At 47.0% G+C, this 24,410-nt stretch overlaps 3 protein-coding genes and 1 non-coding gene across 7 annotated transcripts in view; 1 reads left to right on the top strand and 3 right to left on the bottom strand.

The window, feature by feature from the left end:
- LOC119822762 (minichromosome maintenance complex component 3 associated protein) overlaps positions 1 to 2,882 on the bottom strand; it is a 52,982-nt gene extending 50,100 nt beyond the window's left edge. Inside the window, exons 1-4 of one of the 3 annotated variants that reach the window (XM_038342270.2) lie at positions 2,476 to 2,882; positions 1,841 to 2,106; positions 790 to 1,321; positions 340 to 563 (exon numbers count right to left, since the gene is read on the bottom strand). In XM_038342270.2, coding sequence (XP_038198198.1) covers positions 340 to 563; positions 790 to 1,321; positions 1,841 to 1,999 — 915 coding nt within the window. In that variant the 5' untranslated portion in view covers positions 2,000 to 2,106; positions 2,476 to 2,882. Of the gene's footprint in view, positions 1 to 339; positions 564 to 789; positions 2,107 to 2,475 lie in introns of all 3 variants that reach the window. The other 2 variants (XM_042055671.1, XM_038342269.2) reach the window with 2 other exon arrangements.
- A 48-nt stretch (positions 2,883 to 2,930) lies between these two features.
- Positions 2,931 to 9,293, top strand: Ybey (ybeY metalloendoribonuclease). 2 transcript variants are annotated; one of them, XM_038342884.1, is made up of 5 exons: positions 2,931 to 2,998; positions 3,532 to 3,784; positions 5,450 to 5,578; positions 7,309 to 7,377; positions 8,732 to 9,293. In XM_038342884.1, exons 2-5 carry the CDS (start codon positions 3,575 to 3,577, stop codon positions 8,816 to 8,818), a joined length of 495 nt encoding a protein of 164 aa, XP_038198812.1. In that variant the 5' UTR covers positions 2,931 to 2,998; positions 3,532 to 3,574; the 3' UTR covers positions 8,819 to 9,293. The 2 variants fall into 2 exon arrangements, with proteins under 2 accessions (XP_038198812.1, XP_038198813.1); XM_038342885.1 differs by lacking the exon at positions 7,309 to 7,377.
- Positions 9,294 to 12,433: 3,140 nt separating this feature from the next.
- C9H21orf58 (chromosome 9 C21orf58 homolog) lies at positions 12,434 to 22,483 on the bottom strand. The gene is made up of 7 exons (XM_038343842.1): positions 22,424 to 22,483; positions 21,456 to 21,492; positions 20,165 to 20,238; positions 19,166 to 19,333; positions 15,411 to 15,525; positions 12,918 to 13,033; positions 12,434 to 12,676 (listed from the first exon to the last, which is right to left on the bottom strand). The coding sequence occupies exons 1-7, from the start codon at positions 22,481 to 22,483 to the stop codon at positions 12,434 to 12,436; spliced, it is 813 nt and encodes a 270-aa protein (XP_038199770.1).
- Positions 16,409 to 16,536, bottom strand: LOC119824113. The gene has a single exon (XR_005287047.1).
- Positions 22,484 to 24,410: the final 1,927 nt, after the last annotated feature.

Raw genomic sequence — 24,410 nt, 5'->3', positions numbered from 1 at the left:
TGCTCTTCCAGAGGACTGGATTGTATTCCCAGTACCCACACATCAGCTTACAACCATCTGTAACTCCAGTTCCAGGGAAACTAATGCCCTCTTCTGGCCTCTAGGGCAACAGGCATTCAAGTGGTGCATAGACAAACATGCAGGCAGACACCCAAAAACATAAAATAAAACTAATACAAAGAATCTTTAAGTGACCAGGTTGAGGCCTCAGAACAGCAGCTCAGCAGTACAGTGCCTGTGTAGCGTGCTCCAAGCACTGGGTTTGATTGTCTGCACGAGGGGAAAACACGTCCCTGAGTTCAAATCTAGAGTAACAAGAGGCAAGATGGGAGTACTCACATGATCAAAAAAATGCACCACTGCCAGCTTTTTGCTGCGCCGGGTGAAGATCCGCTGTACTTTGGCGATTTTGCCGAAGTGGTTCTCCAAGATGGTCCTGTTGTTGAGATAGTCGGGGATGTTCTTGCACTGGATGGCTGTGGACTCTAAGGAAGACAAGCCCCCGAGACTGTCTGTGCTCTCACTCCTTTTGCTCGGGCGCCCAGATGCTCCCCTGAGGGAATCTAGAAAGTCAAAAGGCAGACAAGTAAGTTCATGGGGTAGAACATGTCCAAGCCCAAGGAGTCGCTACTGTGTAAAAGCAAAGTAAATGCTCACGGAAGGAAGGCCGGCCCCAAGGCGCTGTTAGGATCTCCAGTGTTTTGGTGGGGACTTAAACCAAGCCAACACCGGGAAACAGACAAGAGTGCGACAGCAAGGTGTCCTGTGCCCTGCACACCTAGAGCTCACCTTCTTTTTCATCTCTACCTTCTGCTTCTTCCTCTTTACTCACAGCAGGAAGCCGGGGAGGTACCAGGGCAGACTGATTTCCTCCTGGGATGGTCATGTGGTCACTTTCCCCAGATTCCACAAAGCCCGTTTCCTTTTTAGATTCCTTGCTGCCCAGGCGACCTACTTCTTTATTGCTTTTGAAGACATCCTGTATCGTCCGACCAAACAAAGTGCCTCCCCGGGGTCTATTTAGGCGGACAGGTCGTTTATCTGGAGGATGGTCGCCCCGGGACAGGGGGTCCGAATCTTCTGCTGTCTCATGGCAGTGTCTCCTTGGGGAGCGATCCTGGTCCTCTTTCCTTTTTAGTCCTTTCATGGGAGTAGGAAGCGGCTCTACCAGAGAAATGGCTTCCTCACATCCTTGATGGATACCTGTTTTGTTGCCTGGGAAGTGCTCCCCCAAAGATCCAGATGACATGGGGAAAGTGGTGAAACCAGTATTCGAACTTCCAAATACTGATTTAGGTCCCCTCTTCTCTTCCTCCACACTCTGGTTGGACAAAGGAGGGATAAGGGCAGATGTATTACTATTAGCTGGCTTTGAAAAGACAAAATTTGAACTAGTCACTGAACTACTTGTCGCCTGAGGAAAAGAAAAAGGGGTCAGGCCCCCAGAGGCACTACTAACAGGCTGGGAAAACTTGAAAAAGCCAGACGCAGCTTGACTCTGGGTTTTCTCTGGCTCTGCCTCCGCCCCCAGGATTGGTCTGAATACTGCATTTTCCAGAGGTTTAAACTTGAAATCCGTTTTCCTAAAACCAGAGCTTGCTACTTCTCCAGTCTCTGGCCCAAAAGTAGAACCGCTTGGGAAAACCCCAACACTAGAGGGTGATTTAAAACTAAATCCTGTATTTCCCGACGCAGATGAACTTGAAGGCCCAGAGGTAGCTGGAAAAGAAGGTGTGGATTCAAGACTAGTAAACAGTCCAGCACTAGAGGTTTGGGGAAGTCCAAACGTTGGCAGTGAGGAAGAATGACTTATTCCAGAGGGTGCTGCAAAGCTCGGTACCTGTGAAAAGCCAAGGTTCTTGCTCAGCGTGGGGTTTTGTCCAAAAAGGGAAGGCTGGCCAAATCGAAATGGTGACTTCGTCTGGAATGTTCCTGTGGTACTAGAAGATACTGCAAAAGCACTGGGCTGCTTCCCAATGAAGGGGTTCCCCGGGTTCATCTTCAAGCCAATTATTGGAAGGCAATAAATACAGTCTGTCCACAACTAGTCCTCTTCCTTAAACTGCCTGTTGCCTGGGGAAGCTCTCCTTCATCCCTCAGGATAACCTGAAAAACAAAAGTCCAGAACATTCCAGCACATTGTTACATGTCTTAAATCACGAATACTCTAAGGATAATTTAAAAGGCACGTTCACAATGGACCAACCACTCACAGAACCAATAGGTTCTTCCTGTTTTGGACACAGAGTAAGAGAGTATAAATAAATTACTGTGTAATGGACGTTTAAAGGTTTTGTTTTGTTTTTAAGACAAGGTCTCAGCCCAGACTTGCATCAAACTTACTATATACTGTCAAGCACAGCCTTACGTTCCTTTCTCCTGCCTTGGTTTCCCAATTGCTGGGATCACAGGCGTGCCCCACCAGGTCTAGCTAAGGCTAAAAATCTCAGCATTAAGACGGAAAACATCACTTACACCTGATTCTTGAGATCTCCAAGGCCAGAGAATTACAGCGTAATACTGTTAAGATGTCACCGTTCTGATTTTCTACCATCTCATCTTTCTCCCAGTAACTCGAACTTGAGATGCCTTGGCCTGGCCTAGACCTAAGTTTTGTTGCCTTCGCCGGCAGCTCTTGGGAAACGGGTGGAAGGGCCGACAGAGACCTTCGGGCGAAGATGCCAAAGCCAGGCCTTCAGCAACTCGGCAAGAAGGCAGTGAACCGCGGAGGCCGCCGCAGGTGCGTTTCCACCAGATATCGTCCTGTCGCAAGCGCCGATGCTCATTCACAGCCAGTATCCGTTCACCACCAGGCCCACCACACTATGGGTTCACTACAGACCACTGGGACCATCCCTTAGCTGTGTGCGGCGGACGACAAATTCGTCGGACCGACTTCCGGTCCTCCACATCCGCCTTCCGCTCTCTGGGGTGTGCTGCTATTGATCTTCCGGCCGGCGAGCTATCTGGTTCCCACCTTCCCACGCTACCTGCTTCGGTAAGTGTGCGGCGATTTCTCGTTGTGCAGCGTAGAAACACCATGTTCGTGTGTGGATCCACCCTCCCGAGTGTCGGAGAGACCCTGGACCCACAGAGACTCATCTTTTCACCCTTACCTGGTCCTAGCACCATAGCAACTGCCCCAAACCGCCTTATTCCGCACACTGTGCCCAGCCTACCCTGTTTCATAGTTTCCTATGGTAAATGTAAATTCCCTGACAAGTGCCGATAAATTCAACCAAATAAAATTTTTGTTTGTGTGTTTTGGTTTGTTTTTTTTTTTGTTTGTTTTTTTGTTTTTTTGTTTCTCAGGACGGTTTCTTTGTGTGGCCCTTTCTATCCTGGAACTAACTCTGTAGACCAGAGCTTGAAGTCGGAGATGCGCCTGCCTCTGCCTCCTGAGTGCTGGGATTAAAGGCGTGCGCCACCACCACCCAGCAATAAAATTGTTTTATTGTGAGTGTGTATGTATTTTTACATAATTTATCACTTTCTAGTACTGATGGGTCTTTTCTCGAACTCTAACCACAGGTTCCTTCCAACCATTTTTAAGGGGCTGGATGTTCTTCCCAAAATGAGTTTGGTGATTAAAAATCTGCAGCGAGTGGTCCCCATCAGAAGAGTGCCACTTCGCAGCAGGATGGATGTGGTCAGGAGTATTTTAGGAGTGAAGGATTTTGACCTGGGAATCATCTGTGTTGACAACAAGCGTATTCAGCACATTAACAGGATCTACAGGAAGAAAAACGTCCCAACTGATGTGCTGTCTTTCCCATTCCATGAGGTAAAAAAAAAAAAAAAAAAAAAAAAAAAAGTATGTTCCTCACATGTAGCCTACCTTTCTTCTAGAACAGTTTCTGTTAGTTACAGATATAGTTTTGGAATTTATCAAAAAATGCATTGACATCTGGCCTGGTATACATGCCTTTAATTCCATCCATTCAGGAGGCAGAGACAACCACAGCTTTGTGAGTTCAAGACCAGCCTTCGTCTACCTGATTAGTTCAAGGCCAGACAGGACTACATAATAAGCCCCTGTCTAAGCCAGGCAATAGTGGCCTATGCCTTTACTACCAGCACTTGGAAGGCAGAAGCAGGTAGATCTCTGAGCTCAAGGCCAGGCTGGTCTACAGAGTGAGTTCTGGGACAGCCAGGCATATACAGGGAAACCCTATCTTGAAAAACTTAAAAACAAAAAACCCCATAGCAATCACAATTCTCTAAAGTCACAGAATATATGGAATAAATCTCTTTGTATTTGGGGGTGGGGGGAATTTATTGTCATGACTTATAGGCTGCAGTCCAACTAATCCAACAGTGGCTAGCCGTGAATGAAACGTCCAAGAATTTAGTAGCTGCCCACAAGGCTGGGTGTCTCTGCTGGTCTTAGTAGATGCTGGAATCCCGAAGAGGTAGGCTTGTAGGCCAGTGAAGGAGTCAGCATACTGGCAGGGTGAGGACAAGCAGGCAAAGAAGAACAACACCTTGCTTCTTCCATGTCCTTATAGAGGCTTCCAGAAGATGGTGTGGCTTAGATTAAAGGTGTGTCTTCTCACTTCAAGATCAGGATTAAAATCGTGTGTCTTCCAGCCTCAAGATCCTGATCAGAGGTGTGTGTCTTCCAGCCTCGAGATCTGGATCACAGGTGTTCCCTCCTTTTCTGGATTGTAGTTCAATCCAAATATAGTCAAGTTGACAACCAAGACGATCACAAGACTCTGTCTCAGAAACAAGCAAATAAAAACAAAAGAAGCAATATGACCTATGACACATGCCCGTTAAGTATGTCTGTCCCTAAACATCACCGTTCCTCTATGCAGGGGCCACCTTCCTCCCTCTGTGCTGTCAGGGAATTCAAATTATAAGTGTACCTCAGTAGTGGATGCTTGGGTAGAAAAATGCAAAGTAAAAAGTGGTAAACAGTTTCAACAGATACCTTGTGATAGCTACAAGTAGCTACATTATGTAAACACCTTTACCCTTCCTTAGCCGCATACATTGGAATAATCCTTTTGGAAAGCAAATTGAGAGTTAACAGTGTTACAAAGACTTAAAATGTGTATGTCATAATCTACCCATGTCACACCTACAGAAAAGAATCCAAAGAATGTAGAAGGTACAATGTAACGTGATTTCCTTAACAGGAACAAAATAGAGGCAGACAAGTGGGAAAGAATGTAATTGTGTCCATATGCCAACTTAACGATATAGAATGTGAATTACTTTGGTAAGGATAAAAGAAATGGAATAATTGGATGAGACCAAAGCATGTGAGGGCCATTGTGTGTGACAACTATGCAGTCCACCCCCTCGGCCTCTTTGATGGTTTGAGCATCTGAGCATCCATCTTGTGGTCAAGATTTCGATGTCCTCTGCTGGACAAGTGAGCCAAGTCCTTGTGGTTAGGCTACTGTTTGAAAGGCCTCCAACTCTGTTTCCTCCTTTTCAGAATCTGAAAGCAGGGGAATTTCCTCAGCCACACTCGCCAGATGACTATAATTTGGGAGATGTTTTTCTAGGTGTGGAGTATATCTTCCAGCAGTGCAGAGAAAACGAAGATTTCTATGACATCCTAACGGTAAGTGGGAATGCAAAATGGCATATACTCACTAACAAAACTCAAGCCTTAGAGAAGGCTGAGAGGGTACGCTAGTATCCACAGGTACCATGGTATTATAGATTAGCAATTGTCAGCCCTGTTCCTACCTTCCCCTCTCTTGTATTTAGCCACTCCTTGCTGCTTAACTTTTTTTTTTTTTTTTTTTTTTTTTTTAGGAGATGTAGGCTCAGGCTGGAGTGATGGCTCAGTGATTAATAGGATGCACTGTTCTTCCAGAGAACCTGAGTTCTCTTCCCAGCACCCACGGGGTGTTTCACAGCTACCTGTAACTCCAGCTCCAGGGAATCCAGTGTCCTCTTCTGGCCTCCAGGGCATCTGTACTCATTTGCACATACACAGACACATAAATACAATTTTTTTTAAAATTTATTTATTTATTACATATACAGTGTTCTGCTTGCATGTATACTTGCAGGCCAGAAGAGGGCACCAGATCTCATTATAGATGGTTGTGAGCCACCATGTGGTTGCTGGGAATTGAACTCAGGACCTCTGGAAGAGCAGTCAGTGCTCTTAACCTCTGAGCCATCTCTCCAGCCCCACATACATACAATTTTAAAATAATAAATAAATAAAAAGATATGGTGTCACTACATTGCCCAGGCTGGTCTTGACATCTTTGGTCCAATCAGTCCTTCCCTCAGAATCCTAGATCTGAGACTGCAACCATAAACCACCCTTCCCTCCTGCTTAGTTCTAATTGGATAGCCAAGACTGCCCTGCCAGGGACAGTCAACTCTCTCTTCACCTGTGCACAGTCCCAAGCAATGATGCTCCACACTGATTAAATGAACTATGTAAAATGTTCCATATTATTTCATCTTATTTTTTTAAGATTTATTTATTATGTATATAGTGTTCTGCCTGCAGATCACATTATAGATGGTTGTGAGCCACCATGTGGTTGCTGGGAATTGAACTTAGTGTTATGCCTGCGCCATGAGCCCCCCAGAGACCACCAGGAGTCTGAGTTCGTATGCAAAAGCAAAGAGCCTTTATTGCAAGCTTGAGCTTGGTCCCTCCGTTCGTTCCAACAAAGCAGTTGGATCATTGAGCTCAGCTATGGCAGGGTTTTAAGGAGTAAAGAATGAGGTAGGTAGGGAAATTCTGGATTCAGATGGGGCTTGAACTCCTGATTGGGCCAGAGTGGGGTAACAGAAATCTGGTCAAACAGGGATTGGTACTGGCGTTGCTATAAGGAAATTGACAATCTATATACAAGTTAGGTAAGCTGTTCTTAATGTTCTGGAGCATCTCGTACTTGTTTATCTCAATTCTGATTGTTCCCCTGCAGGGTACAGTCTGTGGCTTTTCCTGGTTATTGTAATGATGAGGCCCAGTCCCAGTATTGTTACTCTGTAGCCTGTCATGGCCTCACTGATGTTAAGTTTGGCCTCTTCACTCAGGGCTTCTGGAAGAACAGCCAGTGTCCTTAATCTCTGAGCCATCTCCCCAGCCCAAATGTTCCATTTTAGACAAAAGGGAACTGAGGTTGGGATGTAGATCAGTGGTGAGCACTTGACTAGACAGGAGGGAACTGAAATGTTTTAACTCGTGCACAGTGAAGCAACTAACTGCTCCAGTGCCCTGGCAAGGATAACTCAGTCTTACAAGGGTAGTCTGTGACCCTCAAGGGGCAGCTTTCTGGTAGATCATCCCCTGAGCTGACTTCTCATTTGCTCTAACAGGTGACAGCCACCCATGGACTCTGTCACCTTCTGGGCTTCACCCACAACTCTGAGGTCGAGTGGCAAAAGGTAGGGGCAATACCTGTGCAAGGGGCCATGTGCTATCCACAGATGTAACCCTAACCTCTAGGCATACCCAGTCCCAGAACCCTATGACAAGAAGCAGGAACAATGGCTTCCATCCATCTGGCCTAAAAAGATGAGGTAGTAGGTGGTAGTACACACCTTTAGTCCCAGCACTTGGGGGAGGGGAGGCAGACGCAGGAGGATCTCTGAAAATTCAAGGCCAGTCTGGTCTACAAAGCAAGTTCCAGGACAACCAGGGCTACAAAGGAAACCCTGTCTCAAAAGATAAAGATGACATACTGTTTTAAGTATCTGGTTCCTTATGATACTTGTATAGTTCTCTGCTGAAAGAAGGCACCTGGACAAACAGATTAAATGTTAAATCCCTGAAGTGCTAGCTATTATTGATGGGAGTCAAGGGATATTTAATGTTTAGAAAAACCTCACACATAGAAAAACAACAACAACAACAACAAAAAAAACCTTTCCTCATCAGTTGGCTACAGGTAATATAAAGTAGTGGTTCCTTTGTTTCTTTTTTTTGTTTTTTTGGGTTTTACTGGGTTTTTGATTTTTTTTTTTTTTTTGAGACAGGGCTTCTCTGTAGCTTTTGGAGCCTGTCCTGGAACTAGCTCTTGTAGATCAGGCTGGCCTCAAACTCACAGAGATCCGCCTGCCTCTGCCTCCCGAGTGCTGGGACTAAAGGCGTGCGCCACCACCCTTGGTTCCTTTGTTTCTAAAGGCTGATGAGTGCCACGTTTATAAAGCCCACTATGGCATCTAATAGGCTTAGGTTATATCTGCAAGCAAATAGTCTATTACTTGAAATAAACTTTAAAAAAAGATTCTCTGTTTATGTGTATGTGTGTGCCTTCATGAGTCTATGTGCACCATGTGTGCAGGTACCTATAGCGGCCAGAGGAGGAAATTGATCTCCTGGAACTGGAGATACAGTGGTTGTGAGCTGCCTGATGTGGATGCTGGGAGCCAAACCCAGGGCATCTGTAGAGCAGCAAGTGCTCTTAACTGCAAGGCTCTCTCTCCAGCCCCATGAATGAACTGGTTCTTTCTTCAATTAAAAGTAGACCACCTTCTGGCTCTGCTCCCACCCAGTCCTTTCTTTGCCCACTCCCTCGCTTCCCCACACTTCCCTGGTACTCTTGGGTATCCAAGCTTCTCCCCCAACCCTTTGAGGGTCCCCTCTCTGCTGTCCTTACTCCTTTGTAGCTCTTGTTCACCCACAGCTCTCTCGGTCTCTGTGTGGTGTTGAGGTGGGGGCCTCTGCAGGAGGTACAGGGAGGAGTGTACCTGGGGACAAGAGTTCCCCCTTATCAGCTTGTGTGCTGCTGTGTTCCAGATGTACAACCAGGAGAAACTGGTGCTGGAGGAACTGAATCGCTGCACTGGAGCCAGCCTCCAGCCCCTGACCAAAGGCCTCTACTAATGTTTCAATACTGTGAGCTAGAGACATTGATGGACAGAGTGCTGCCCCTCCAGAATGGATCTCTGCTGGTCATGCTGGCCTGGGTGACATCAGTCCACATGGAAGCTCAATTCCATGAGTGGAAATTGGCTTCAGGAAGTACCAAGGAAGTGTCAGGTTGGCTCTTGCTCTGTTTAAAAAGCTATCTTAGAGTCGGGTGGTGGTGGCGCACACCTTTAATCCCAGCACTTGGGAGGCAGAGGCAGGCGGATCTCTGTGAGTTCGAGGTCAGCCTAGTCTACAAGAGCTTGTTCCAGGACAGGCTCCAAAACCACAGAGAAACACTGTCTCGAAAAAAAAAATTTAATTTTTATAAACAGCAGTTCTAGACCATTCCTAAGAGAAGAAACATGTAAGTTCTATCAAATGTGTTGCCATCAAACTAATAATTATATGAGAGAAAGATCATGTCATAAATCATCATGAAGAAAGGAAACTGTGTGAGGTCTTTAACTGATGCTTTTAACAAAAACAAGATTCTCTGGAATCACATCCTAAGGGACACTGAAAGATGGTTCTGTAGGAAGTGGGTGTCACCACCCTGAAGCTCTTGGGAATGTGTTGCATTGACTTGTTCATCCACATGGACATCACATCACTGTCTTCACTGTGTGGTAGCCAGGTCAGTCACAGGGAAGGTCCACACGGGGCTAACTGGCAACTCTGAATCATCTTGCCTCTGACCTGTAGGGTTCCAAGGATTCAAAAGTAGGGACCAGCTTTTTGGTGAGGAATGTAGCAAATGAGAGCTTACTTTAATACTTGAAAATAGCATCTGTAAAGGCAGGTGAAATATAGCACTCCAGTGATCCCAACTACTAGAGAGGCCAAGACAGGAAAATTACAAGTTTGAGGCCAGCCTGAGCAACTCAGTGACATGTTGTCTCAAAACGGTAAAAAGGAGATGGATATTAACTTAACAGAAGCATACTTGGCTAGTGTGCTCAAAACCTTGTGTTCAATCCACTATCACAAATAATAAATCTTTAAAAACAAAACATTAAGCCAGGGGTGGTGGTGCACTCCAAGCTCTCAGGAGGCAGGACTTATGAGTGTAGACCGGCCTGGTCTACATATTGAGTTCCAGGACAGCCAGAGCTACATAATAGACCTTGTCTCAAAAAACAAACAAAAACCACGAAAACAACTAGGAAGCTAGGCATGATTAGACATACCTTTAGTCTCAGCACTTGATGTGGGATTCCCCTCTGTATGCTGTGAATATGTTTTATTACCATTGGTTAATGAATAAAGCTTTTTCTGCTTAGCAGAGCAGAGCTGGGAGGGAAATCCAAACAGAGATACAGAGAGAAAGTGGGCAGAGTCAGAGAGATGTCATGTGGCTGCCAAAGGAGATAGGTGTTGGATCCTTACCAGTAAGCCACAGCCTCATGCCGATACATAGATTAATAGAAACAGGTTAATTCAAGATGTAAGAGCTAGCTAAAAAATATGCCTGAGTCATTGGTTGAACAATGTTGTAATATAGTTTCTGTGTGATTATTCGGGTCTGAGCAGTCGGGAAACAAATGAGCAGTCTCCGCCTACAGATGGCACTACAAGCTCTCAGAGGTCAGAGGCAGGTGAAGCTCATTGAATTTGAGTTTAAGGTTAGCCTGGTCTACAGAGTCTGTGGCCAGCCAGGGCTACATGGTAAGACCCTGTCTCAACAAACAAAGGAGACAGGCATGATTGTACGTGTCTGAAACCCTAGCAGCAGCCAAGCTAAAACAGGATTGTAAGTTTGTTGTCAGCCTGGACTCAAAAACCAACCAACAACAAAACCAAAACCAAAAAGAAAACCAATTTTACCAAAACAACAAAAGAGACACCAGAAAGTCAAGGAAGCATGCACACATTTATGGAAAGAAATCTAACAGGACCAGGGGACAGATGGGACAGGGAAAGCAATCAATCATCTCCCTCTAGGAGCCACGGGCCGGGCTGTTTGTGGCTTTTAGAAAATTCCTTGTAGACAGTGTATGAATCATCCTTATTTATTTGTTTATATATTTATTATTACTTGATTCTTTTTTGGAGCCTGTCCTGGAACAAGCTCTTGTAGACCAACCAGTCTGTCTTTGAACTCACAGAGATCTGCCTGCCTCTGCTTCCCGAGTGCTGGGATTAAAGGCGTGCGCCACCACCACCCGAATCCATCCATATTTACTCAGCCTGCAGGCCACACATGTTCATACCTTACATATATTTCTTATTAGTTCTTAAGATTTTAAAATTTTATGTGTATGAGTGTTTTACTTGTGTGTGTGTATATGTACCATGTGTTTGCCTGATACCCATGGAAATCAGAAGAGGACATTAAAGCCCCTGGAACTGAGTTACAGATGTGAGTTGCCATGCGCTGGGAATTGAACCTGAGTTTTCTTCAAGAGCACCAAGTGGCCTTAACTCTTAACCATTGAGCCATCTCTCCAGCACTTTCTTGTGTGTTTTCTGAAATAGGGTTTTTCTGTGCAACTCTGGCTGTCCTGGAACTATGTAAACCAAGCTGGCCTCGAACTTAGTGATCTGCCTGCCTCTACCTCTCTAGTGTTGGGACTAAAGGTGTGTGCCACCATGCCCAGCTCCTTATTTTATTTTGAATTACATTTAATCAGCCATGGGGTTGGAGTATATGCACACCACAATGCAGTGGTGCAATGCAGTCGTAGAGGCAAGAGTGACAGCCTGCAGAAGTTGGTCTGTTCCCCACCTCCCACCCACCATGTCCTGAGGCTAAAACTCAGTTATCAGACTTGACTGACAGTGAGCACCTTTAACTGCTATGCAACCTTGTTGACCCTGGATATTTGAAAAGAAAGCACATCACACATTCTTCAGCTTGTGTCTTTCACATTGGAATGAAGTGATCATTCCAGGAATGATGATCGGGTCTTTCTCTTCGTTTGCAAGTGGGCAGGTGTAACACATCAAGGACAGAACACAGGGCCTCACGTGTGTTCAGCAAGCTGTCAGCCATTGATCTGTGCCTCTGGCCTCACTTTGACTCTTGCTCCAACCTTCCGTAGGAATGTTAAAATGGGTCTGCAGCTGTAATGATGGATTCTGATCTGGAACTGTTTTTCTAACAAGTCTTTCATAATAAAATGTTTGTGTTTCCCCTGGGTGAGGCCTCAGTCTCCTAGCTTTCCCAGATGGCCATGGAGAGTAATCAAGCCTAGAAGACCATGATGCTTACTGAGATAGGCGAACGGTCTGCCACACCTGAAAAGGCAGCAGGCTTTCCAGTGCAGCTCTATGAGAAAAACAAGGGTGTCGAATAGGGGGTGCCGCAGGACCTGGGCTGAGGTGAAGAACACTATGAGACCAGTCCTGCGGGACTGCCCAAAGATCTAAGGCATAGCTTTCCCAGGGGTGACATGGCTCCACATGGCTTGACAACTGGTGCTGAGACCTGCAACTGACTTTTTTTCCTGGCTCCTTCCAATCTGCCATGGTGCATTGGCTTGACCACAGGGTGCATGTGCTTATTGGCATACATGGAAGAGAGGTGGCAGGCCCATCTTTCCACTTACCTACTGCAAAACACTAGCTCTCTCCCTCCAGGCTTACGTGCTATGGGTAGCTGGGATGGGAAGTAGTTGGCTCAGTCAGGTGGCTCACAGTGGGCAAGAAGCTGGCTGCATGTGGGAGGGCGGCAGCTGCCACCATTGGAGGCCACCCCGGATATCCCGAAGGGGCGCCAGCTGTGGAGGCAGCCTGCAGCTGGGCAGGGGGTGCATAGTGGTGGTGGTGGTGCACTGGGGGTGGCTTCTGCTTTTCAGCTCGCAAGACTCCGTGGTGCACCCATCGTGGGTCCTGGCAGAGTACACAACCAGGTCAGGATGGCAGCATCCTTTCCCTATGCCTGGGCCCAGATTGGTGAGAAGGGCAGCAGACTGTGATGGGAGTACATCCTGGGCTTAGGGTTCTCTGTGCCCAACTACATTACCTGCTTCCCATCACCTTCACCACATCCCACAAGCCAGAGATGTGGGCACAGGTACCCAGGAGCAACCCCGCCCCCAGCCAATGACTGAATCTCATCCCCCAAACCTACCTGGAGGGTAGCGGCACGTGGCCCTATGGGCCCAGGGGGCAGGGCTTTGAGCATCATGTTCTGCATGAGGATCTGGTGCATCTGTGCATTCTGCATTAGCATCATCTCCACCATGTCTGAAAGGAGAGTCGGAGCTTAGTCATGTGTTGGCACCTGATGATAGTCTCTGCTCTGAAACTGACTGCTCCTTATGTTTGTTAAAAACAAGCATGGAAGCCGGGCGGTGGTGGCGCACGCCTCTAATCCCAGCACTCGGGAAGCAGAGGCAGGCGGATCTCTGAGTTCGAGGCCAGCCTGGTCTACAAGAGCTAGTTCCAGGACAGGCTCTGTAGAAACCTACAGGGAAACCCTGTCTCAAAAAAATAGAGACGGGGGAGAAGAAAAGGTGTGTGCCACTAAGCCTGGCTGTTGGGTTGGTTTGATGTTTTGCTTTTTTGTTTTCTGAGAAAAACTTCTCATGTATCCCAGACCTCAAACTCACTATGTAGCCAAGGATGACTCTGAACTTTTGATTTTCCTACTTCCATATCCTAAGTAGTGGGATTACAGATATGTCATGATTGTAAACAGAAGTTTCTCTCCTGCCCAGTCCCACAGCTGTTTAGTCCCAACAAAACACACAGAGGCTTATATTAATTATAAACTGGTTGGCCTATTAGCTCGGGCTTATTATTAACTAGCTCTTACAACTTAAATTAACCCATAATTCTTATCTATGTTTAGCCATGTGGTTTGGTACCTTTTCTCAGTGCAGCATTTTCGTCTTGCTTCCTCTGTGTCTGGGTGGCAACTGACTCTCTGCCTTTTCTCTTCCCAGAATTCTCTTAGTCTGGTTGCCCCGCATATACTTCCTGCCTGGCTATTGGCCAATCAGAATTTTATTAAACCATTTTATTGCGATTGACAAATCTTTACAGGGTACAAGAACATTATCCCACAGCAACTATACCTGGTTTATATAGTGCTAAGGAGAAAGTAGTGGCTCAAACTAGGCTTTTAAATTCTTTTTTAGAATTTCATTTATCTTTGGATTTGAGTATGAAGGAATTATGGTCTTTTATAAGAGTTATTTTGACTATGCCCTCTATTTCCAGAGAGCAAAGAACAATTGTATTGAAGTTATTATTGAGTCTGATATCACCAAGGTAATCTGCCTGGCTTACCCTTTGGCCTTCACTTGTGCAGTGTGGTGTGTGTACACCCCACCCCCATAGCTAAATAAATGTAATTAAAAATAAAACACGTGCCTGGAGAAATGGCTTAGTGGTTAGGAGGGCTCAGTGGCACTGTCTGTTCTTTCAGAGGACATGGGTTTGATTCCCGGCATCCATATGAAAGCTAACAACCGTCTGTAATTCCAGTTCTGGGAGACCTGATGCCCTCTTCTAGCCTCTGAGAGCAATGCATGACCATGGCACACTGATATACACGCTGGCAACACACGCAGACACAAAATAAAAATCCTTTCAAAAAATTGCTTAGGAAGTGTCAGGTCTCAACTCTAAAGGACAGTCTGAGCTCAATTCAATCTGGCCTCTGACCAATGCTAAACACTCAGCATTCCTCACAAACCCTGTGAAGTGGGCTTCTGTTTGCCTGGAAAAGCCATTTCTTACCTGCTCCTACAGCCCCCAGTCTCCAGAAGTTATCTAATCTTCTGTTAGTTCAAACAAGCCTCCAACAGATCAAAGCCCCACAGAAGCAAAAAGTAAACAATTCACAAGTCTCAGGAAGTTCTCGAAATGTGCTAGATACACAAAGTACCTCCTTCCACAGTTAGGTGAGCAGTAAGGACGCTGAGGGTCTCAGACCAGCCAAGCTGCCCGGAAGAGACTCTTTGACCTACTGATTTCTAGAGCTCTGGGATCCTGGGATGAACTTTTGGTGATCTGGCTGTCCTTTTAGCTGTCTGTAAGTCACTCCAATAGACTCATTGGTTCACCAAGGTGGACTTTAGTGGCATTGTTACTTTTGTCGGTTAGTGGTTCTCTATCTGGTGTGAATAGATATTTCTGTTGCTCCTCACCAGGAAAAGTATCACACAACACCTACTTACAAAAATACCTTCCTGTAGTGATATTTTATATGTATTTTAATCAATAAAACTTGCCTGAAGATCAGAGAGTAAAAAAGGCCCGCTGGTCAGCCTTACAGAAAGGCGGTGGTGGCACACACCTTTAATCCCAGTAGCCACAATAGTTTGCCATAGAGATCAGGTGGTAGTGGTGTATACCTTCAATCCCAGCCCTAGAGAGGACTGTAAGACGGGAGGAGGCAGCTCTCACACACAGTCTCATTCTGAGATTCCTGGAGGCGTGATTGCCATTTCAGACTGAGGTAGAGGGAAGAGCCAGGGGCTGGCTGTTTTGTTTTTCTGACCTTCCGGTTGGAAACCAGAATCTGTCTCTGGGTTTTTGTTAATCGTGCTACGCTTTTCCTTTCAGGATATAATTTCACAACCTAAAGTAATAGCAACGTAGAACACATACGCACCTTCCTTGATACTTCCCGATCTTTGAGTGGGAAAGACCTGAGGAGGAGAAATCTGTGCAATCAGCGGCTGCTGCTGGGGTAGCTGCTGAATGATGGTGGCAGGAGGCTGGGGCACCTAAGAAGGCCAGTTGGTTAGCTATCTGGATGTACAGTCTTCAGGAGCCAGTTGGTTAGCTATCTGGATGTACAGTCTTCAGGAGGCTCCTCCAGCCAGCCATCTGCACACTTAACTAACTATCCATCCATCAGTCCATCCACCCAGTCATTTATCAGTCTACACATCCCTTCCGTCTGTCTGTCCTCCTACCTATCCTTCCCCATCCATCCACCCATTCACCCATTCCCTCTATCTATCATCCATCTGAAGAGAAATTTAAATGATTAACACTGTAAGTTAAATAAACAATTGAATAGAAAAATTTTTACATCTGGTTAGGACTTGGTTTTGTTTTGTTTTGTTTTGTTTTAGAGACCAGGTCTCCCTGGGTGGCTCCACCTGGCATAGAATTTACCATGTAGACCAGACTGGCCTTAAACTCGTAAAAGTCCTTCTGCCTCTGACTACAGAGTATAGGATATAAATATATACCACCGCATCCAGCATGTACATGATATTTTTATTTATTTATTTTTTTTTTGGTTTTTCGAGACAGGGTTTCCCTGTAGTTTCTAGAGCCTGTCCTGGATCTAGCTCTTGTAGACCAGGCTGGCCTCGAACTCAGAGATCTGCCTGCCTCTGCCTCCCGAGTGCTGGGATTAAAGGCGTGCGCCACCACCGCCCGGCTTACATGATATTTTTAATGTTTCTCATATTTCCTACCGTCAGGAAGGTAGTTAATGCCTGGTTAATTTTGCTTTAATAGATTTAACATTTGATGTGTCCAGTCTGTTAACTTTCTTTTTTTTTGTTGTTTTGTTTTGTTTTGGTTTGGTTTTTCGAGACAAGGTTTCCCTGTAGTTTCTAGAGCCTGTCCTGGAACTAGCTCTTTTTTTTTTTTTAATGTTGGGTAGTACAGTCAGCCCTGTGGTTTTCTCCAGTAAGGGCTGCTTTCTCCACCCCTTTGTCTAGGAGGAGTGTATTAGCAAAGTCTTGCTTCATCAGACTCAGCCTTCTTGGTCCTCCAGAGGAACTAGCTCTTGTAGACCAAGCTGGCCTCGAACTCAGAGATCCGCCTGCCTCTGCCTCCCAAGTGCTGGGATTAAAGGTGTGCGCCACCACCGCCCGGCCAGTCTGTTAACTTTTATGCATTTTAAGAGGAGTATGGTGGAATTTAATGGTGTTGAGAGCATGGGTTAAACCTGCTTAATGAAAGTCAGGTGTTCACAAGTCTCTTCCAGTGGCTTGTCTATAGTAGTGCCATTACCAGCTTTGCTGATTACTACAGCTCTCCCATACATAGGACAGGAATGTGAACCTTGTTGTGCACGCATAGTCTCTGGTTTCTCTTCTGAGTGAAGTAAATAAGTAGCAATTTCAAGCAAACACTAGAGAGAATTGTTTACTCCTCCTCAGCAGGTCTAGAATGAACTTACCCCTTCTTTCTATTCAGAGTCAGTAGCCTAGACCAGACTCAGAAGCCTTCTCCCAAGAGATGTAGTGAATTAGGGCTCATGGGCCATGTGGGCTCAGTCATTAAGAATGAGAGCAACCACAGACAGACGTCAACATGCGTCCTAACCTGTAACTATTGCATGAAAATCGAACCGTGTCTTCCTGTGTTACAAGGTGCTTTTCCTCTATTTGCCTGCAGACGTGAGAACATGAAACCCACTAGGTGGTGATGCATGGTTTTAATCTCAGCACTTGGGAAGCAGGGCTGGGAGGCATGGTCTATACGGTGAGGTCAGCCTGAGTGAGTTCCGGCCATCCAAGGATACACAGTGAGACTGACCCTGTCTTGTGTTCTTGTGTGTGTGTGTGTGTGTGTGTGTGTGTGTGTGTGTGATTTTTCGAGGCAGGGTTCCTTTGTAGCTTTGGAGCCTGTCCTGGAATTGGCTCTTTTTTTTTTTTTTTTTTTTTTTTTTTTTTTTTGGTGTTTCAAGACAAGGTTTCTCTGTAGCTTTGGAGCCTGTCCTGGAACTAGCTCTTGTAGACCAGGCTGGCCTCAAACTCACAAAGATCCACCTGTCTCTGCCTACCAAGTGCTGAGATTAAAGGCGTGCGCTGCCTGGCAAGACCAGCCCTGTCTTAAAAACAAACATGAGCCGGGTGGTGGTGGCACCTTTAATCCCAGCACTCGGGAGGCAGAGGCAGGTGGATCTTTGTGAGTTTGAGGCCAGCCTGGTCTACAGAGTGAGCTCCAGGACAGGCTCCAAAGCTACAGAGAAACCCTGTCTCAAAAAAGAAAACAACAAAAACAAAAACGATGGTCTGACAGCAGGTAGAAACACAGGCTGGAATATGAAACCTGGATACAGATAGCTCATCAGCAAAGGGAGTTCTGTGGGATCCATTCCCTCTGCTAAGTGCTGCTGCCAGTTCTCCTGCCCATAGGGCAGATGTCTTCCAGATCACTAACATGTCTAGAATGTTTTCTCCTGGGCCTAATCTCCTCGTTCCTACATTTCCTCACACTGAGTCCCAAACAAATGCCTCACCTGGGCCTCTTAACCCCTCTGCTTAAGAACATTCTTTCTGCCGGGCGGTGGTGGTGCACGCCTTTAATCCCAGCACTCGGGAGGCAGTGGCAGGCGGATCTCTGAGTTCGAGGCCAGCCTGGTCTACAAGAGCTAGCTCCAGGACAGGCTCTAGAAACTACAGGGAAACCCTGTCTCGAAAAAAAAAAAAAAAAAAAAAAGAACATTCTTTCTGAGGCAGCGAGATGCTTAGTAGATAAAGGTATTCACCAAGAGGCTTGGCGACTTGGCTTTGATCCCCAGAACCCATATCACAGTGGAAGGACAGAACCCATTCCATAGTATTGTCTCTGACTTGCACATATGCCCTGTGGTACATGTGCGCATGTGCCCCGTATATGCATCACATGCACACACTAATTATACATACAATTAAAAAATAACTATCGGGGCTGGAGAGATGGCTCAGTGGTTAAGAGCACTGACTGCTCTTCCAGAGGTCCTGAGTTCAATTCCCAGCAACCACATGGTGGCTCACAACCATCTGTAATGGGGTCTGGTGCTCTCTTCTGGCCTACAGGGAGGATACTGTATAAATAAATAAATAAATCTTAAAAAATAACTATCATTTGCTTAAGATGGTTGAGTTTCTTTTGATTGTGACTCAGAATGCTGTGTGGGCACCACACAGAATGGTATATTCTGCTGTTTGTAGCTCTGTTCCTAAGCCAGGGTCTCAAACATCCTGAGTCACTGAGAAGTATCAAAAGGCTGTGAATTCAGGGCCCACTGGGGCTAAACTCCCCCAGTCCTTCCAATGCAGCTGTTAGGTCGGTCTAGTAGGAGGCGAGTATGTCCTGAGAGGGTAGCCATCCCTACACCAGTCCTCCATGTCTTTCCCTGGGCGACCCATGGTGCCATGGGCAGCAAATGAAGCTACTATTGGCTCTGAACTCTCCAGAGCCTCTCCAGAGCACTGGCATCCTGCTGGGACCCCCTGGAAAAGACATGTGAGAATCCTCAGCCTTCCTCTCTAGATGTTGGAGGGACGAGAGAAACACCTCTGGCCTCCCTGACTGGACAGCCTGCTGGCAACACTGTGTACTTCTGCGCTGCTCTGAAGTCTCAGTTCTGACCCTCCTACCCTGCTAGAAGCTGCTGTGACCCAGGAGTCCTACCGGGTGCTGTATGATCCTTGGTGGCTCTGGGGGTCGGGGCAAAGTTGGGGAGGCAGCAGGGAAGACATCCATGGGAGGCACCTCTGGGTTCAGGGCTGGCGCCATGGTTCTTTCATGTGCCCTCCTCCAGGCATGGACTGGGGAGTGCTCATTCACCAACTGCTGCTCCTAAAAGATTGGCAGCCTGTTGGTTATAAAGCCACCAGCAGACACCTGTGAACCTCACTGGGTGAACAGGCTCTCATCAGTATGGTTTTCCCATCCTCATCCCTGCCAGGGACTATGGCACCCAAATGTTCAGTGTGGACCCTGGAATTAGGGATCTCTTTGTTTCTCTTCCCAATGTGACCATAATGAATAAATCATTTTTTTCTGCTTTCCACTGATAATTTGACTTTTAATTGGCTTATTGAGAATGGATGGCCAAACTGAACTTGGGACACAGGTTGTGACCCCAAGTTCAATAATACTCCCTGGTAAACACTTGGAAATTCTGCTTCTCTTAACATATACCAAATACTTGTGATGAGTTTCCGGTTGTTGTTTCCCAGCCAACAATCTAATGGTTCCTCATGCATTTTGGCATCTGCCTACTGCAGAAAGAGCAAACCTCTTGTCTAAGGGGATTGTGGGATGACACCCATACAGATACTTCTAGGTGCAGTCACTTCTTGCTGCTGGCCAGTTTAGCTTCTGTGTGCTCCACATCCTATGACCATGGACCTTGGCTCATTGCCTGCTCTGTGATTGGCCTAAGCAGTTTCTAAGCTCACACACTGCCTACACCTGACCCTTTCTTTACCTTCTCTAATTTCCTCGGGGAAGGGATGGGCTGGGAGTGTTAGTCTCTTAATGCTCACCTTTTAGTTACCAGCCCCCAGTGTGTAAACATTAGCTAATTGATCCCAGGAGTACAGACAAGTGTTAATTGGAGTCTCCAAGCCAATATATTAGCCCAAGGAGAGTCAGGCCCAGGCTTGGCTGAGGGTGCAGGCCTACCCAGAGTCTCTGTAGAAGGTCCTTCCTTCTCCTCAAAGCATTCTGCAGGGCAGTGTCTGGCTTTTCCTGTTGTCCTGGGTGGAGAAGGCACACATCACTGAGAAATATCCTGGCTGCTGGCTCTGGCAGAGTGCTCCAACTTCCCTGCACCCTAGGGTTCAGAGTAGCCTGGAGCCTCCTGAGCTCCTGAGCTCAGGTCTGTCATAAACATCCATTCCAAAGAAGGAGGGTCCAGGGCTAGGGCAGGGAGAGAGGGGGCTATGGTAGAGAGGGGAGGGCTTGGTTAGAGTCAGCTCAGTGGATTTTCTTGGTTCTGAAAGGCACTGAAAGACAGTAGAACAGATCTCTCTTAGTGCTCCGGCACTCCTGGACTGCAGGAGGCCACCAAAGGCCCAGTTATGCCTCCATAGCCCTGGCCCTAAGCTGTACAGAAGATGGGCATGCTCACCAACGTGGGGGAGAGGGTCTTACTCCAGAGAAAGCTCTGAGAGGGGTCGGCTTGCCCTGACATTCTGCTGGAACTGGGATTTTGGTGATGCCAGGGCTGGCTTCTCTGAAAGCTTTACCTGGGATGCCCTCTGGCACATTTGTGGCCATTGGGTTGTGTATAGGTCCCCCGGATCATGTGGCCTGGTTTGCCATTTTCCATCTAGATTTGAGGCTCCCAGGTTAGCTGCCCTCAGTGTTCCTGGAGTTACCCAGAGCCATGAATACTCACTCCATGTTCTAAAGAATAAGATATGCTCTTCTAGCCTTGGATCCCCATTCAGATGTCCATAAACCTATATTCTGGTGCCAGGTATTGAGAAAGATAAGACTGAGGCTCTGCCCATCCTTGGAATTAGGGCAATATGAGTCTGAATCTGAATTAATTGGTTGGGACAATTTCTGCACTGAGCAATTTGAGGTTTGTCGCCTGACCTTTCTTTGCCTACATTTTCCCAGCTACAACATACATTCCCTCTAAGAGCCAGCTGGCTAAGGGTGCAGCCATGTGCACTGACATGTGTGCATGTCAGTGTGGGTATATTTGTGCATGTGTGTGTTTGTGTATGCATGCATGCGTGTGTGTTTGTGCATGTGTGTGTTTGCGCATGTGTTTGTGCATGCATGCATATGTGTGTGTTTGCGCGTGTGTTTGTGCATGCATGTGTGTGTGTTTGTGCATGTGTTCGTGCGCGCATGTGTTGTTTTACAGGTAAAAACAAAAGCCAGGGCCTGCTCTGCCTGCTGCTCTTCTGGTTTGTTCTCCTTCCTACCGGTATGTGCCCAAGCATCTTAGAACGCTTACCTGCTCTGTCCATGCTTTCTCGTTCCTGCTCCAGCATCTGTGAGGAAGAAACTGTGATGGGGACTTGGCTCCAGGTTGGTGAGTGGAGTTTTCACGGCCCACCTGCTTATGCAGCTGATATTCCAAAGCTCTAGGGGTGGTCAGCACCCAAAAGGAAGTACAGAGGGCAAGAAGCACTTTTCGAGTGGGTAGCTGGGGCAAGCAAGGGTCACCATTCTCGTAAGGATTCTTCTGGTTGTATTATCGAACATAATGTATGCTAGCCATCTTAAACCCAAAGGGGATACCCTGAGGGGCTCCAAGGGATAATCTGATTAGACACAAGTAGAGCATCCTGGTGCACAACAAGGGGTACACTGATGGACCCCATGGGGTTTCCCTGCTGGGATCCAAAGGGGACACTCCGGTGGGTCCCAAGAGGACACTTTTATGGATCCCAAGGGTTACCCTGAAGGGCCCCAAGAGGGATACTCCAACAACCTTGCAGAGACTACCCTTGGTTTGTATTCAGGGTCACTGGGGCCTTGAACTAGGGGTTCCGAGATGGTAATAATAGGTAGGAAGTAGAAGAGGAAAAATGCAGGCAGAGCATATGAGAAGCTGCCCATGGGAAGTGTGAGTCCCCGTGGACCCTATGCATCATTGCTTGCAAGGACAGGCACGTTGGTCACGGATCACTCAGAACGTCATAGATGGTTGAGTCGGTAGAGAAGACTGGGCATGACCAGGTTTTTCCCAACCAGAATGTTGGTTGCATCTCCATAGGAAGCAGTCAGCATCCCTTTAAACACGAGCCTAGAGCTACAGGAGCTACAGGAGTTTTATAGGGGTGTGTCCCAGAAGTATGCTTGCTGGTAGGTACAGTCTGCCTCCGACCTTTGAGGCAGGAGATTAGAACGGAACTACAGGGTGAGCACAGCAGTAGGTAGGCTACGGGTGAGCACAGCAGTAGGTAGGCTCTGTCTTACCTGTTCCAGGAGTCGCAACGTCAGTCGGGTCATGTGATCGGCACTTGAGGAGTCCAGCATCCTAACAACTATGTAAGAGGCCTACAGAGAAATAGAAACAGAAGGCTGAGGTCCCACTCCGCCTTGGCCCTTGCTTACCTGCAGCAGAGACCCCCCTCAGTGGTCATGGTGCTGCAAGACAAGAGAAAATAGGAGAGCGACCAGCCCTTCCCTGAACTCCAGTGCCAGAGCCCGCTCTGGAGTTATGACAGTTGCCAGCCTGTGGAAGGGAGGTCTTGGGTTGCCAGGATGGGTTCTGTGTCCAGTAAATGGGTTGCCTGTAAACACTGATCCACGGGCGTGGCCAGGCACAGATCAGTAGGGAGTTAAAGAGCTAGGGGGCAGGCTTTAGACACCACTTACCCAGGGAAGTAGAGCAGAGGAATGAGTGGAGGGATGAATGAGTGGAGGCCTCCCCGGCTCCCCTATACCCACACCTCCTGCTGTGGTCAAGCCCTGTCCTCTGCTCTAATCTCCTGCCGCTGCCTGCAGGCTGCCATGAGTCCCTGCTCTCAAAGCAAGCCTTTCCCCTGAGTCTGGCTTCATGTGAAGAGCTATGACTTCTTGTTGGCTTTTTTCTGCAGTGTAGTACTAATGAGGTTCTAGCAGTTTCTAAAGTTGGCAGACAGGCTCTACCTACCAGCAAGCATTCTTGTGGTGCACAGCCCTAGAAAGCTGCCTCGGTGATGCTCTTGTCCTTACTTGGAATCTTCAAAGCAAAAAGGCAGAGTGGCCTGACACCCAGGAGGACAAAGGAAAGGAGTTCCCTGGGGGTTTCAGGAAATTTGTGGCAGAGACTTTGGCCAGAGAGGAGTCAAGTGTACCCCCTAAGGGGACACCAGCCCAGAGGGTCCACATAGAGGGTGCAGACAAGAATAAGGAAAAGGCAGTCACATATGGGAATGGAGGTTCTGAACCAAACGAGATGTAAGTCAGTGCCTCTGCTTTTGAAAGGAGATGAAGCTGGGCCACAGCCGGGTCTAACTAAGAGACAACCAGGGTACGGTCAGCACCCCTGGAATCCAGGTAACTCTGGAAACCACATCCGATTGCAGGAGAGTTAGAGATAAACAAGGATAGCAAAGGCAGGCTTCTTTTCCCAGAAGACGTTGCTAAGAGAAACAGCAAGGCATATGAGTGGGTAACATGAACAGGACCAGTAAGGGAAAGGGGACACTATCCGCAGTTGGGATGTCTGTGATGTTTTCTCTCAGTTTGATTTGGCTTGTGGCTTTCTTATGATATTGTACCGAAGGCACAACCTGTCAACACCACTTTCCCTGCAGTGCTGGCCCTAGAAGCAGCTAACCCGTTTCTCTATTGCAAAATACCTTCCTGGACCGGCCTCTTTGGCAGGCAGTTGCTAGGCACAGTAAATGTTTACAGGGTAGGGAGCCACATCCAGTGCCTGGGAGAGCATCCATGTAACTCACTTCAACAGCTTTTAATACTAAAAATAAATTGAAATAAGATCCAAGTGCTACGCTTGCGGAGCTTCTTTCGCGTTTCTGTGTAAAGGACTTTCTGTGGATGTTGGCTCGGGTGAACTGGGCACATGCTCCCCTACTGCCCGTTGTAAATAGATAAAAATAACATTAAAACTCGAGATTCAGGTATGACTCAGGGCTTTGGTTGCTCTTGGGAAATCTGATCTTGCTATCCTTCTGGCCCCTTCTTCTAAAGAGCCTACTCTCTCATTTGCACAAAAGACCCGATTCTGAGTCTGGAAGTCAAGAGGATTCCACTCACCAAAGGGGACGGCGATTTGGCCCAGGGAGGAGTACTTCTTGTGGCTTCGGTTCCCAAAGCTCCTGAAGCTTTGTTTATGTTGTTGTCACTTAGGTGCACGGCTTCCCCTACAGCTGTCTGACAAGTCTGTTGGTGAAGTGTCACCCCTGTGAGTCTGGGAAAGGAATTGTTTCTGCTTTTGTCTGAGAGGAGGGAGCAA

Source organism: Arvicola amphibius, chromosome 9 (genome assembly GCF_903992535.2).
Source record: "Arvicola amphibius chromosome 9, mArvAmp1.2, whole genome shotgun sequence".
NCBI classification, from domain to species: Eukaryota; Metazoa; Chordata; class Mammalia; order Rodentia; family Cricetidae; genus Arvicola; species Arvicola amphibius.
This window is presented reverse-complemented; position numbering and strand designations above follow the sequence as displayed.